The 15,443-nt window shown below is 45.9% G+C and overlaps 1 protein-coding gene and 1 long non-coding RNA gene across 6 annotated transcripts in view; one reads left to right on the top strand and one right to left on the bottom strand.

The window, feature by feature from the left end:
- Positions 1–2,271: 2,271 nt before the first annotated feature.
- CDK2AP1 (cyclin dependent kinase 2 associated protein 1) overlaps positions 2,272–15,443 on the bottom strand; it is an 18,001-nt gene continuing 4,829 nt past the window's right edge. For 2 of the 5 annotated variants that reach the window (XM_083590733.1, XM_083590732.1), the window contains exons 2-4: positions 6,806–6,912; positions 5,141–5,267; positions 2,272–3,627 (exon numbers count right to left, since the gene is read on the bottom strand). In XM_083590733.1, coding sequence (XP_083446859.1) covers positions 3,560–3,627; positions 5,141–5,267; positions 6,806–6,912 — 302 coding nt within the window. In that variant the 3' untranslated portion in view covers positions 2,272–3,559. Of the gene's footprint in view, positions 3,628–5,140; positions 5,268–6,805; positions 6,913–9,206; positions 9,823–15,443 lie in introns of those variants that run through there. The other 3 variants (XR_014542460.1, XR_014542461.1, XM_083590731.1) reach the window with 3 other exon arrangements.
- Positions 6,814–15,443, top strand: part of LOC310751452 — a 24,277-nt gene continuing 15,647 nt past the window's right edge. Inside the window, exon 1 of the long non-coding RNA XR_014542512.1 lies at positions 6,814–6,936. This is a non-coding gene — a long non-coding RNA (uncharacterized lncRNA). The remainder of the gene's footprint in view (positions 6,937–15,443) is intronic.

Genomic DNA, 15,443 nt, shown 5'->3' with positions numbered 1-15,443 from the left:
TTGCAGTTCAGAGGCAAAAATGCAAGTGATGGTACACTGTGACGTTTGTAGATGTTCATCATTCCATCATTTCAGATGGAAAAGAGCTTTTCTACCTTTGCGGTAACCAGCAATTGAGCCTACAAACCAACCTTGCCTCACTCTTAAGAAGTTACTGCATCAAACATGTTCCGGATGGAACCAGATGGATGCCCCTTGTTTTAAGGCAGGAGTAGGGAGACTTCTTGTCCACACTTTCAGGAATTGGTGCCCAGTTGCCTTTCGGTAATAACGCATCAGTGGTTTTGTGGTTGTGGACAAGCAACGCTTAGCTGCAAGCCCTGCGCTAGCCTCTGGCATCAGGTCATTACCCAAAATAGGCCATGTGTGTGTTGGCCACTCTACTCTGCAGCCATGAAGCAGTGGGTGTGGTGTGTTCCCAGCATTGTCAGCATTTGGCACAAGGCATGCAAAATGAGAACTGCATGATGCCGAAGCAGAGGCCATAAAACTAGAACAGCATGGCAGGCGGTGGAGTGGCAAAGCCACCAAGTATGTGGTGTCTAACCCTGGGTTCTTCAACCTTGAGTTCTCAGGTGTATGTGTGTTGGGACCCCCAGTTTTCCCATCATCCCCAGCCATCTTAGCCAATGATCAGGGATGATGGAAGTTGTAGTTCAACAACAGCTGAGAATCCAAGGTTGAAAAAGAGTGGCCTAGCCCAGGATTAGCTGGATCTCTTACTTTGCCGCCTGCAGAATATAGCAGCGAGGCATTAATCTCAAGCACTACAGCAGGGATGGAGAACCTGCCGTGCTCTAGTGGCTTCTGGACTTCTTTTCCCATCAACCCCAATCATTGGCCTTGCTGAAAGAGGCTGAAGAGGGTTGGGAGTCTGACAACATCTGGAAGGCCATATGTTCCCTCCATAAATGTTCTGCTTTGCCTCAACAGTGCTGGAGTGGATGTTCAGTGGGTGGCAGAGACAAGGGAACAAGCAAGTATGGATGCTGAAACAAACCAAAAACCTCAAGCTGAAAGTTGCTTTCAACCAAGGTGGAATGATACTTCATTATAGGGACATGCTAGAACAGTGGTCCCTTTTTGTCACCTGCTGCTGACCTTGAAGCTCACTCTGGCTAACTGATGTCCTAAACACAGCAGAGAACAGAGCAGCAACTCCCTTTCCTGGCAAATTGTGGTAGAAGAAGAAGAGTTTGGATTTGATATCCCGCCTTTCACTCCCCTTCAGGAGTCTCAAAGCAGCTAACATTCTCCTTTCCCTTCCTCCCCCACAACAAACACTCTGTGAGGTGAGTGGGGCTGAGAGACTTCAAAGAAGTGTGACTGGCCCAAGGTCACCCAGTAGCTGCATGTGGAGGAGCGGAGACGCGAACCCGGTTCCCCAGATTACAAGTCCACTGCTCTTAACCACTACACCACACTGGGGCCAGTGGAACTCTCTAAGGCAAGGATGTGGCCCTCCATATTTTGTTGGGCTCCAATCAGCCCTGTTCATCAAGGTCCAATGGAAAAGGGTGAAGGGAACTGTAGTCTGACAGCTGGAGTGTCCCAAATTTTCCACCTCCGCTCTATATAATGTATAATGAAAGCCAGTTCTGCTAAGGCTTCTCAGCTCAAGTGAAGGTGTCAAGGTGGCTTCTGCCACTTCTTCCAGCATTCCTCAGAGTTTTTGGGTGGTTGCATACACTCTGGTCAGGTAGAGGTGGTCAGTCAGGAAGGCTGAACACCCAACAGCAGAAGCCTCCATCTCTTTAAAGCAACAGTTGACAGTGCTGGAAAGTGGATTTGGAGGGAAACGGGAACCCATGAATAGTACCGGCTGACCACCAACTATGTCATAGACCAGAGCTTTTCAGTCTTTGCATGTTGGTGACAAACTTTTTAGACATGCATATTTCGCAACAGGGTAATTCACTTTTACTAGCAAACTGACAGCCAAACTAACCCCTTATGAGAGCATTCATGCAACACACCTACACTTTGCAGCCAACACACTAACGTGTTGTGACACAGTTTGGAAAGCTCTTTTATAGACCAATGAAGTTCACTGAGCTCAATGGGTCTGTGTGATGTCACTGGATATTGCATGTTCAGAATGGTGTAAGGGGTAATTCCCCCATCATGCTTGCTTACCTTATTTTTATCCTTTATGCTTCCACATCACTAAGTTCCTATGCTGGATTTCCTGAGGGATCTCTCAGGTGTACCAATAATTCTACGCTTTAATGCTTTTGAGTAATTGGGCCTCTGCTGCTTAACAGTACCAAATTGTTAATGAAAATAAGCTTTATTACGTCAAGTAATAAATACATACAAAGATGCAAATAACAGTTTTAGTCACTTATTTGGATTTTTTTTTTTTTTTGGCAAAGTTACAATTTAAATCTGGGGGAATAGAGTTGCTTTTGGGGCCTGTGACAGGTTAGAATAGTCTTTTTGTAGAACTCATGCACTTTTAATGGAAACACTAACAATCATGCAAAATGGTGGGGAGCGGGGATAATTTTTGAACAAAATTTATGGTGCGTGCACCAAATTAGAAATTAGGCTGTCAGCTGGTGAAATAAACAATATCTGTACTCAAACTTAAAGGAGTCTGGTAAGAAATGGTTTAGTGGTGAAGCCAAATGAATGCTTTGAGGATTAAGGCAGCTGTTTTCAAATTTTGCTTTCAAGGAGCCCTTTACTCCTATGCTGTTCTGCAAAGGCTGAGTGTTTGCCATAGGAAGTCTGCTGCACTGCAGAGGACTCGGGGGTGTGTACACCCAATCCATGGGGTGTGATGTCTGGAGCTGCTTAGCTTTGCCAATGCCCCACATAACCATACCTTGCAACCTAGAACATAACCAGCGCTCCTTTTACATGACACAGGAATACTGGCGGCAGCAGAGGAGCTCCCTTTTCAGGGGAGCATGTCCAACATTACTGATATTGTTACTGAGAAGTCCCTAGAAAGCTAAGGAGCCGTAGACCTTTCCTAGAATGCAGTTTGAAAACCACTGGATATGGGGAACACTGTTAGCTGAAGGAGCAACCTGAGGCAGAACAGAGAATTAAGAGAGAGGAATGCAGTTTTTAAATAAAAAATTCCAACTAATTCAGGGAATGCCTCAACTTAAATGAAATACTGCAAACTCCACTTTAAATGAGAGGAAGGATAATCTTGTTGACTATGGCCAGGATCCAGAAGGAAAAAAGACAGCACAAGTTTTATCCACCCAAGGGGACCTTTCGACTTTCTCAAACCAACGCCCCCCCCCATGCTGGATGCTGAGCTGCTTTTGAAACCAAGAGGCATTTCAGAAGCTCTTTGAAGTATGGCACAGGGTGGATGTATTAGTTGGGGGGATTCAAACTTTCCACTGGGCACACAAGCCCTTGGTTGCCTCCCAAGTGCTACTTTGGATTGCGGCCCACATTCTTGGAAATGGCAGTGGGGGGGGGAGTGGTAGAGTCAAATTAAGGGATCTCTCTGAATGCCTTCTGTAGTCTCCAAAGGAACTGGTGTCCCTTTTTCATAAGAGGTGGAAAAATCTTGCAGCCACGATAAGAGATGCTAGGATCTTGCATTGCGCTCAGTCTCTGCCAAACACTCTCGAACTAGTCCTCTGGCGTGAATGATGCCTGCAAAATAAGAAACATAAAGTCTGCTTGTGTTTACTTTTACAAAAGCAACACAGTGGTACCTCAGTTTAAGAACAGTCCTGTTTACGAACAATTCGGTTTACGAACTCTGCAAAACTTGAAGTGTCCCGCTTTGCGAACTTTACCTTGGTCTGAAGAACGGAGTCCAAACGGTGGAAGGGCACCGGCGGCAGGAGGCCTCATTAGGGAAAGTGCGCCTCGGTTTAAGAACTGTATACAGTTTGGGAGGCATTGACTTTTTGCCAGTTTCATATGAAGGTATAGCTGCTTTTTCATTTCACTGGGACATTTGCAGGAGAACTTCCTTGGTGGAGCATGCCTTTGAGTTACCGTATTTTTTGCTCTATAAGACTCACTTTTTCCCTCCTAAAAAGTAAGGGGAAATGTGTGTGTGTCTTATGGAGCGAATGCAGGCTGCGCAGCTATCCTAGAAGCCAGAACAGCAAGAGGGATTGCTGCTTTCACTGCGCAGCGATCCCTCTTGCTGTTCTGGCTTCTGAGTTTCAGAATATTTTTTTTCTTGTTTTCCTCCTCCAAAAACTAGGTGCGTCTTGTAGTCTGGTGCATCTTATAGAGCGAAAAATACGGTATATATTTCCCCCTTTTTCTGAAGCGGTTCAGTGACCATTGCAGCATTTTTTACAAGGAAGAAAGTTTTATCTTTAAATACTTTTGGAGAGGGGCAAAGCATGTTTCTAGGTGGCCAGGGAAACAGGCGCATAGCAACCCATTAATCCAGGTGTATCCAAGATGGTGCCATCCAAATGTTGCTGAACTGCAACTCTCATTAGCCCAGATCATTGGCTATGCTGCCTGGGGCTGGGAGGAGTTGCCAGGTATCAGAACAAACAGTCTTCGTCATGGTAAAGGGACCCCTGACCATTAGGTCCAGTCATGGCTGGCTCTGGGGTTGCGGCACTCATCTCGCTTTATTGACTGAGGGAGCCGGCAAACAGCTTCCGGGTCATGTGGCCAGCAGGACTAAGCCGCTTCTGGCGAACCAGAGCAGCACACGGAAAAGCTGTTTACCTTCCCGCCAGAGCGGTACCTATTTATCTACTAGCACTTCATGCTTTCGAACTGCTAGGTGGGCAAGAGCAGGGACCAAGCAACAGGAGCTCACCCCGTTGTTGGGATTCGAACTGCCAACCTTCTGATCGGCAAGTCCTAGGCTCTGTGGTTTAACCCACGGCGCCTATACGTTAAAAGTCATATATTACTTCATATGCTCTTGGTATGAATTGCACAGGTTAGAAATGGGTGGCCTTCTCTTTGGGTGGGACTAGGTGGCATTTTCGTTTCTACGCTGGCTTAAAGTGGGAGCTCCTGGGCCACTAGAAGCCCAACCTGGACCACTCTTATTAATAAACCTTTATCAGATACTGTGTTTTTTGATCTTTTCCTCATAATCTTGTGGACTAGGTCCTTAAGTCAAGTGATTTAGTGTAAATAATACGGCCTAAAATATTTCTCTCAATATTAGCTTCATTACCTCGTTTTAACCTTTCCATGGCACTTTTACTTCCAGCATATGTAGGCCTGATTTCTTTTCCTAATTCTTCTATGATGGCCAAAAGTTCTGCATACTTGCTCTGTGGTACTTGACTGCTACTTGTTCCCTGGCATCAGAAAGAAATGGGATCTGAATTAGAGCAGAGCAAGTCACAAGAACCAACGAACCACAATAAAGCTCAAATCAATCAATTCATTAATTGCAGGGTGACAGTGCAATCCTACACATGCTCTGATTAGTGGGGATTACTCTTGGGAAAGCATGCATAGAATTGCAGTCTAAAAGTGGCTGTTTAGTGCAGGCTATATCGGGACGGGAGGGTTTTCCCCTCATTATTTTATTTATTTACTGTACTTTAAAAAACATATATTGCTTGATTGTAAAAATCCTATTAAGTAGCTTACAAAATTATCAAGTATTAACATTATCAGTAAAAACAGTTAAAAATGGGTCCTTTAAAATATTTAAAAGATCATTAAAATCAATAGTAGCTAAAAAGAAGAAAGACATCAACATTTCACATAGAATATTAGAGTGGGAAGGGACCCCAAATGTCATCTAGTCCAACCCTCCGTAGTGCAGGAATCCTGCCCACAGCCATCTGCATAGGCTTGCCTAAACAAAAAGGTTTCAATCAGACGTCTCTCTGGTGTTGACAGGCTGGGAGTTACAATGTGTAACCCCCCCCCCAAAGATAACTATTTCTTACAGGTGTTCCAGTTCCACATACCACAGCAGTTGAGTGGGCATGTAAGGGGTAAGGCGATCCTGCGAGTAAACTGGTTCCCAGGTTGTTGAGGGCTTAATATGCTAATAACAGACTGAGCTTGTCTGGGTAGCAGATGGGAAATGGGCAACTAATGCAGATCCCTGAGCAGAGGGGTTCTATGCAGACAGGGTCTCATTCGTGACAGCAGCCGTGCTGAAGCCTTCTGCACTAGCCGCAGCTTCTGGATCAAGCCCGAGGGAAGCCCCAAATAGCGAGCACTGCACCTTTAAAGCAACTTGAACGTGAAAGCTGCAATATTTATTAATGCCATCATTGAGGCGAGCAGGTTAAAAGTAGAGTCGACGCTTGTGAAAAACAAGCTTGTTAACAAATAAACATGAACCCTTAGATGCCACACCCACAGCAAAAACGCTATGTACCTGAATCACATAATCACTCAGTGCTGAATTTGGTCAATATCACTTCTGTTTGGAAACTGTAATATTTATTTTAATCCATCCACTTAAATTTAATCTATTAAGTGACATCACGACCAGTTTGTTGACTTACACAGGCATTTCCTCGATTTCTCAGCCCATCTCCAGATTTTAATTGCTGCCCTGTTTTAATTGGGGACATTTATATTTTAACTTTTCTGTCACTCTGTTTTTATATTTTGCAAACTACTAATTTGGAACTCTATGTGGTGTACGTATATAAATTAATAATAATATAGACAACTTCCCTTTTTTTCAACAAGTCTTCTCAAATGAGGTTCTTATCCCAGTCTGTTTCTGTTGGATTTGAAATTGTCCTTATATATGTTTTTTATTGTCAAACCCTTGGGGATGTTTCAAGGGAACTCATTCATAAATGAATGAATAAATGGCATAAGAGACACACTGCTGGCAGCCCAGAATGCTGGAAGTTTTTACCTGCACTCCTTGTGTGTAACCTAGAGATGGGGGTCCGTAGTCATTTATAAGCTGTCTGTATTGCCCTGAGCCTGCCATGCTGGTGGAAGGAGAGTGGACGTTCCCAGCTTTGGAAAAAGAAAACATACAAAGTGAGCATGATTACCAAATGTTGAGTAAGATACAAAGCTAGCAGGTTAAACATTCTGGTTTTGAAAGGTCATAGAATCATAGAATCATAGAGTTGGAAGAGACCACAAGGGCCATCGAGTCCAACCCCCTGCCAAGCAGGAAACACCATCAGAGCACTCCTGACATATGGTTGTCAAGCCTCTGCTTAAAGACCTCCAAAGAAGGAGACTCCACCACACTCCTTGGCAGCAAATTCCACTGTCGAACAGCTCTTACTGTCAGGAAGTTCTTCCTAATGTTTAGGTGGAATCTTCTTTCTTGTAGTTTGGATCCATTGCTCCGTGTCCGCTTCTCTGGAGCAGCAGAAAACAACCTTTCTCCCTCCTCTATGTGACATCCTTTTATATATTTGAACATGGCTATCATATCACCCCTTAACCTCCTCCAGGCTAAACATGCCCAGCTCCCTTAGCCGTTCCTCATAAGGCATCGTTTCCAGGCCTTTGACCATTTTGGTTGCCCTCCTCTGGACACGTTCCAGTTTGTCAGTGTCCTTCTTGAACTGTGGTGCCCAGAACTGGACACAGTACTCCAGGTGAGGTCTGACCAGAGCAGAATACAGTGGCACTATTACTTCCCTTGATCTAGATGCTATACTCCTATTGATGCAGCCCAGAATTGCATTGGCTTTTTTAGCTGCCACGTCACACTGTTGGCTCATGTCAAGTTTGTGGTCAACCAAGACTCCTAGATCCTTTTCACATGTACTGCTCTCAAGCCAGGTGTCACCCATCTTGTATTTGTGCCTCTCATTTTTTTTGCCCAAGTGCAATACTTTACATTTCTCCCTGTTAAAATTCATCTTGTTTGTTTTGGCCCAGTTCTCTAATCTGTCAAGGTCGTTTTGAAGTGTGATCCTGTCCTCTGGGGTGTTAGCCACCCCTCCCAGTTTGGTGTCATCTGCAAATTTGATCAGGATGCCCTTGAGTCCATCATCCAAGTCGTTGATAAAGATGTTGAATAAGACCGGGCCCAAGACAGAACCCTGTGGCACCCCACTAGTCAGTACCCATCTTCCTCATTCCGCTAATAGTTGCCAGCTATGCTAATGCAGTGGTAAAAATAAACACCATATTGTCCTGATCAGTAGAAGCACGAGACACCATGGCAATCGTAACACATTGACATTTGCTGTCTATGAAAGCTTTTCCCAAGCGCTCAGAGTTCTTCACATAGATTATCTTGGACATCCTAACAGGAACCCTGTAAAGTAGGCCACCATTATTCTCCCCATATTGCAGATGGAGAGACCGAGTCCAACAAGTGAACAGCTCACCTAAAGTCTATATGTGGTATAAAAATAACCATTTATTTATTTAACTGATGTGGCAAGGTTAACAGGCCTTTGCCAGAAATGCTGGTCTCTTGTAGGAGCAGAAGGGGAAAGGGAAGTGGATGGGAATAAATAAAATGTAATTTGTAGCCTTGGCATCTGTGTCCCAGACTGGGTGCTGCTTCGCTATCCCCTGATCTATCGCTGCAAAACTCCTCACCTGGCCAGGATAGCCCTTCCCCTAGACTGCCAATGAGTGCTGCCAAAATGGAGAACACCAGCCATTTGTTGGAGAGGTGTGCCCACATAGGCAGCCTGTTGTTCAGCTACACACATGAAGACCAAAACAGACCACGGGTCTGTCTAACTCAGTCTTAGCCATGCTGATGGTCAGCAGATCTCCCCACCGAGAGATGCTAGGGATTGAACCCCAGACCTTCTGCATACACAGCAGATACAGTGGTACCTCGGGTTAAGAACTTAATTCGTTCCGGAGGTCCGTTCTTAACCTGAGGTACCACTTAAGCTTGTGGGGCCTCCGGCTGCCGCTGCCGCTGCCACACAATTTCTGTTCTCATCCTGAAGCAAAGTTCCTAACCCGAGGTACTATTTCTGGGTTAGCAGAGTCTGTAACCTGAAGCGTCTGTAACCCGAGGTACCACTGTACTCTTCACCAATAAGGAGCTAAGGCCTCTTCCCTTTGTAAAACAGAGCGCAACATGCAATGTTCAGGAAACATACAGGGTGGGGGAGGCAACATGGTGAGAAGGGAGGCACTGAGGATCTCCAACCGGACTGGCATGTCATCTCCCCCCCTGCACCTTCTCCTGGGGCCGTCTTCCCCCATAGTGCACCTAAGCTTGCCCTAGAGGCTGCTGATGAGTTTAAGCCAGCATCCCTGTCCCCCCAAAGCTCCCCCCCAATGCCAAGCCACTGGGTAACCTTGGGTGCCTTTACCTGATCCTTTGCCGTCTGCCTCGAAGACGTAGTAAGACATAGTGGCCAACACAGAGCGCGCCTTATCAGCACCGCAGCAGCAGGCCCCGAGAACAAAAGGAGGGTTTTGGACTTGGCTGCGGTGCCAGCCCTCCTTGCACAGTGCAGATGGCCGCATTAGTCGCTGTGCCAGCTCAGCTCAGATGGAGGGTGCGGGTGGGAGGGTGGAAGGAAGGAAAGAAAAACATAGCCATGCTTGCTTTGAAAGCCCCGGATCTTGAAAGGGTTCCTGCATCCCAAAAAGGACATCAAATCCAGGCCAAACCTTTAAGCGGCAACCCTGCTCCGAGATGTGGCCAGCCTTGGAAAGCAGCAAAGTATGGTAGGAGATCCCGAGGCAGATTTGGGATGGCTTCTGGCAGTGAATTGCCAACTGCAGTCAAAGGCATAGCATGGGCTTGGCTTTGCTCTAGCGAAGGGCCCCTCGCTCAGTGGCAGTCTGCCTCACCCAGCCCCCACCTGCTTGCCTTCCTCACAGCTAGTCTTTTGGGGGGGGGGCTGGCACTGGCATTCCCTGTCGGCTGCTGTCTCATCAGCCTCAGCGCTGCCCTTGCAGAACTCAGCAGGGAAAAGGAGGCCCCCGTGGACAAAGGTAGCATGAACTGCCTGTGCCTGCCATTGGCTCAGGTGCTGCCTACCGTTTAAGCTCGCCACCTTCTGCCCCACCAGTCCCAACGAGCATCAGCTACTCCTGATCCTTTGCGTGCAGAAGGCCCAGGGTCCACCCCTCCCCGGCATCTCCAGCAAAGGCTGGGAGAGAACCCCGCCTGAAGTTCTGGCAAGCTGCTGCCACACAGCAGAGACCACACTGAACGAGAGGAACCAATGGTCTGACTTAAGGCAGTTCCCTATGTCCCTTTCATAGAATGGCCATAGCTCAGAGGCGCTGTTGTTCTTGACATCCGTCTGTCTCAAGACAATGCACTGCGCCTCCAGGAATCAAAGCAAACGGCTGTATTAGCGGCACCAAAGCAACCTCCTTGGGGAACAAGCCTGTGCAGAATGTGGAGGTCCTAGGCTGCCCAGACAACAAGACACTCACACTCGGGTCTCACTGATGTGGTCCAAAGGAAAGGAAAGCAAGACATTTGGCACCAGGTTGGCTGGAGGAGATGCTGGAAGGAGGCGTAGAAGGCACCATCCAGGTGGACGAACCCTCATCTTTCTCTACAGCATGTGCAGAAACCACCTTATTGACCACTGGACCTGGGTGTAGCCAGGATTCATATTAGGGTGGGCAGGATCAATGTTAGGGGGGACAGAACCAAGCTATCTGTGACACAATTGGTCACTTACCGGTAGTTAAGTATTATTTTTTAATTTGCTTTGGGGGGGCAGTTGCCTCCCCTTTTGCTACGCCCATGGTTGGACCCACTATTGGTCTTGTCCACTCAATCCGCCAGAGTCTGTCTTTGCATGCAGGGAAGTCCCTAACTCACTGAGGGTTTGTGACCCATCAGCTACCCTTGCCTGGTTTAGCCAACCAGTCAAAGCCATTCCCGGGCTGTGGCAGCTGTTGCATATGGACAGCTTCCAGGAGCTACAGGTGAGAGCTGGGTGCAGAGTGGGGACCATTGGTGGACAAAGTACCCCAGAAGGAGAATGACGCATCCCCCACCAGAGGTACTACCAGAGGGAAGCCTAACACCCCATACACTGGGGCATTATTACTCTCTTATTATTGCTGCTGTTTCCATTTATAGACCGCTTTACTATCTGAAAGATCCATAGCAAGTGATTTGCGTAACAAATATCCATAACCATAAAATACAAAAAAATCATAAAAAATACAACTGTATCTTAAAAATATATCGTAGCAGTTTACAACAATATAAAAACATAAAGCCAGACAATAAAATAAAAAAAAGTTAAAAGCAAGGAGAAATGAAAAACAAACATCAGTAGACCATTGTGAAAGGGTGTACCTCTCATCTGCCTGCTTAAGCCTGGAGGAAAAGATAAGTTTTCAGCAAGCGTTTAAAAGTTGGCAACTTACAACTACCTAAATTGTAGTTGGGAATTTCAGCTGGTGTAGCTGCCTATTGAACGTGCGGGAGCCCCACCCCCACTTGCCCCCGGCTACTTGGTACAAGACCCAGAAGCCAGCCGGCACTTTGTCCCAAGCAATCCAGAATGAAGCATGTCCAAATCTGCTGCTGGGAGGAACCAAACAAACCCCTCTTGAGCAAGGATGCCACGGTGGAGAGCGAGGACAGGAGCCCACCCCCCTCGCCAGATGCACCAGTCAGTCCATTCCAGTGGGGAATCCGTGTCCACGGTAATATACCTTAGGCAAAGGTAAGGTATATGAAACTAATAAATAAATAAATAATTTGGGCAGGCAGCATAGTTAGTGGTTTCCAGCTAGGATTTCCACTCTCTTTTTTGATAGGGTTCCTGTGCTATTAACAGCCACATGACTGGCAAATTATTATTGTTAATTACCTGTCCTTCACTATAAGTTCCCAGGGCATGTATTACATCGGTAGTAGTAGCATTAATAGTAATAGTATCTTTTGTATACCACCCTTCATCTGAAGATCACAGGTTTATCAACACAAAACTACATCATAAAACAGAAACAAACCATAACTCCTCTCTCCTACAAACACATTTTTAAGAACCATAGAATGTTAATTAGCAGAACACCTGGTCCTAGAGAAATGTTTTCACCTGGAGCCTAAATATATGTAATGAAGGCGCCAGATGAGCCTCCTCAGGGAGATTTCCACAAATGAGGAGCCACCGCAGGAAAGCCTGTTCTCGGTGTTGCCACCCTCCAGACCTCTTGTAGGGAAGGCACACGAAGAAGGGCCTCAGAGGATGGTTGCAGGGTCCAGGTCGGTTCATATGGGGAGAGGCAGGCCTTGACGTGTTATGGTCCTGAGCTGCTTAGGGATTTATAGATCAAAACCAGCACTTTGAATTGGACCAGGAAACTAAATGGCAGCCAGTGCATTTGGGCCAGGATTGGCATTAGATGCTGAAACCGTCCAGCCCCGGTGAGCAACCTGGCCACTGAATTCTGCACCAGCTGGTTTCTGAACCATCTTCAGAGGCAGCCCTACTTAAAAGGCATTGCAGTTATCTGCAACTATTTTCTGAATTGGTTTTCTTTTTTCTAATATATTTTTTATTTTTTTATACTTTTATTCTGTGTGCTTTTACTTTAATGGGAAAAAAGGGGGACATTGTGGAAAGAAAAGGGGGTGGGCTATGGGGAGAGATCTTTTGCTTTTTTTTTTATCAAGGGTGTTGCATAAGGTTTGTATAAATTTAAATTTGAACAATGGGGTATATAAATTGTGCTTTAAATCAGAAATAGAACTTGTGGAAACAACAATATGAAAGGGGAATACGGTAGGGGTGGGGGAAGGGGGGAGTCCCAGAAAGTGGATGTTTGAAAATAAGGTTCTGAATGTATCTTCATAATTTCTTTTCTTCTCTTTCTGTATTTTGGAAACTTCAATAAATATTATTTAAAAAAAAAAAAAAAATAAAAGGCATTGCAGTTATCTAACCTAGAAGTTAACACAGTATAGACAACAGAAGTTAGGCTGTTCCTGTCCAGATAAGGGTACAGCTGGGCCATCAGTCAAAGCTGACAGAAGACACTCTTTGCCATCAAGGCTGCCTGAGCCTCAAGTGACAGCAAAGGATCCAGGAGGACCTCCAAGCTGTGTACCCAACTCCTTCAGAACCAGTGTTACCCCATCAAGAGCAGACAACCTCTCCGCCATCTGGTCTAGGGAACCACCAACTAGCAGCGCCTCAGTCTTGTCTGGATTGAGGCTCTCGTCCAGGCCATGACCAAGGCAAGAAATTTGCTAGATGCTTTATTTATACAAATGCGCATGACTCAATGTGACTTAAGAAAATAATATGAAATATATATTCAACAGGTGTTGCTTACTATCAAACAACTGCAGCGTAGCAATGGAAAAGGGTCTGCCTGCTGCATTTCTCCCTCTAAGGCTCAGGAGTCCTGCCGGAATGAAAGTGGCTATTCTTGCAGGGGAACCATGAAGAGAAGGAAAAGAATTGGTATTGAAGTTGCCAGCTTTTATTTCTTTTTACTGTTAAGTGTTGATGCTCCTGTGCCTTCAACAGCAGCCCGATACAAATTCTGCCTTTCCATTGTTTTGCTCCCTGCCAAGAAAAGCCCCACTTAATTTCCATATGCTGGGCTGTTTATAAAGCCACAGGAGCAGGATTTTTTTTAATGTTGGCACCTCAAACTGGTGTTAATGAGGAACTTTGCCAGAGTGATGGGCAACCAATGGGGGGGGGGCAGGGGGGCGAGCATACATCAAGGTCCAATGGGGACACTCCTAAGAGAGGTTATACACATCAGTATAGTAAATTTTCCCTTCTGCAGAGCTTGGGAGCTGCCTTCTCTCTGCTTCCTAATTGATGGGGAAATCAAAGTTAAGTGGGTAATTAACAGCAGCAAAAAAGCCCTTTAAAAGCCTCCCCCCCTCACACACATCATAGCCACCTGGAATGCATAAGGACACTTACTGTCAGATGCAGGATAACACTGGGGTAGAGGAGAGAAAAGACATTACTGAGCCTACAGTGGCCTTCAAAACTTTCCAGCCCCACAGCGGTGGGTGGGTCACAGATGATGATTATTGGCTTTGCATTTCCCACACATTTGGCTTGAAGAAGGGGTTGGGGTTATGCCCCCCCCCGAAAACCAGAATTCCTGTGTCTTTAATATTAGCACAACAGGCAGAAATTTGACCAGGAAAGCATTCTTCAGCCTTTTTCAGGCTAAGAGAGTAAGGGAAGCCACAGCAATCATTCTTAATTCCTGCTACATTTAAAAAGCGAAATCTGCCTTCACATCTGCAAGCAAAGTTAGAGTTTACAGGTCTGAATCTGGGGTGTGTGTGTGTGTGTTAAGGGGGGGTAGTATATCATTTGGATGGCTGAGAGAGGCCCGTTCCAGCCCTGACCGCTCAAGCCAAGCTGCCTAATCAGAGACAGGGAGCATTTGCAGTCATATCACTGAGAATCCGAGATATTCAATTGCCAGGGCTCCTTTGTCTAACTCCCTTGGCCTTACGCCAGGGTGCTGGCATTAGCGCTTAGCGAGAGGAAGGGCTGGTGTACAAAGCAGACAGAGAAACCATTTTGGAAACTGATGAGTGCTCTTTTCTTCCCTTCCCCCCTCCCCAGTTCCACCTAAAGAGTTTCTCTATAGAATGGATGAGGCACAAAGAAGCAGTACAGGTGAAATGGGGACAGGCTGAGCATCCCTGGAAATGGCTGTGGAAGGGCCTTCAATAACAATGCAATTATTATATTATCAGGTTTCGTTAAAGAGCATAAGAGATTTGGGGAGAGACTGGTTCCAGTTGCCTCGATCAACTCTTGCAGGATGTCCCTTGCTCCAAGCACATCTAAAACATCACAGTTATTCTTTTGTCCAAAACACAGGACAAAAGCAAATGTTTTGCTGGGGGGGGGGGGATAGATGGGCAACCAAACCAGCATCGCTACACAAGATTTGAAACTGGAATTAAAAACGGGCTTCCACTGACACCCAAGAGACTTGGTTGCCACCACACTTCTCTCTCCAAATACCTCGTTTCCACTCAGATTTAGGTGTTGTTGTTTTTTAAAGACATAAAATGTTGCTTCTGCTCACTGTAAGCGGTAAGGGGTCTATTTGGAAGCTCCAAAGCCAAAATGGGGCATCTGAAGAAAAACATTTGCAAATCCAAGGCTCCAGGCATGCGAACACACAAGGCTCAGACAAGGGGTCTTGAAGGGCACAACCCGTCAGGACATTCTCCTGCACAAAACCCATTGCAAATTACCAGGACGACGCATGAAGGGGAGGTTGTTCCACAGGGAGGGCGCGACTACCGAGAAGGTCGTCTGCCTGGTCCCTTTGGACATCACTGGTTCAAATCAGTGCAGACTGAAAATGTTCAGTCCACCATCTTGGTTCAAAATGGCGTCCAGCTGAATCCAAACATGGGTGAAAACCTGCAGCTTGATCTTAGGAGCCAACATGCAACATTTGGTTATGGTATCTTAAGGGGTGTTCAAATGCATAGTAAACAAACAACTAGACACACAGAGTGAGAGAAAGAGAGAGAACTACAAATTAATTTTCAAATGCGCTCAAACAACTCTTTAATCAGCAGCATTTGCTTTAAGAAACCAAAGTCTAAGTTTCTGCTA

Source organism: Podarcis filfolensis (genome assembly GCF_964270895.1).
Source record: "Podarcis filfolensis genome assembly, chromosome: 16".
NCBI lineage: Eukaryota > Metazoa > Chordata > Lepidosauria > Squamata > Lacertidae > Podarcis > Podarcis filfolensis.
The sequence above is the reverse complement of the archived record's forward strand: the minus strand, read 5'-3'. Positions and strand labels throughout refer to the sequence as shown.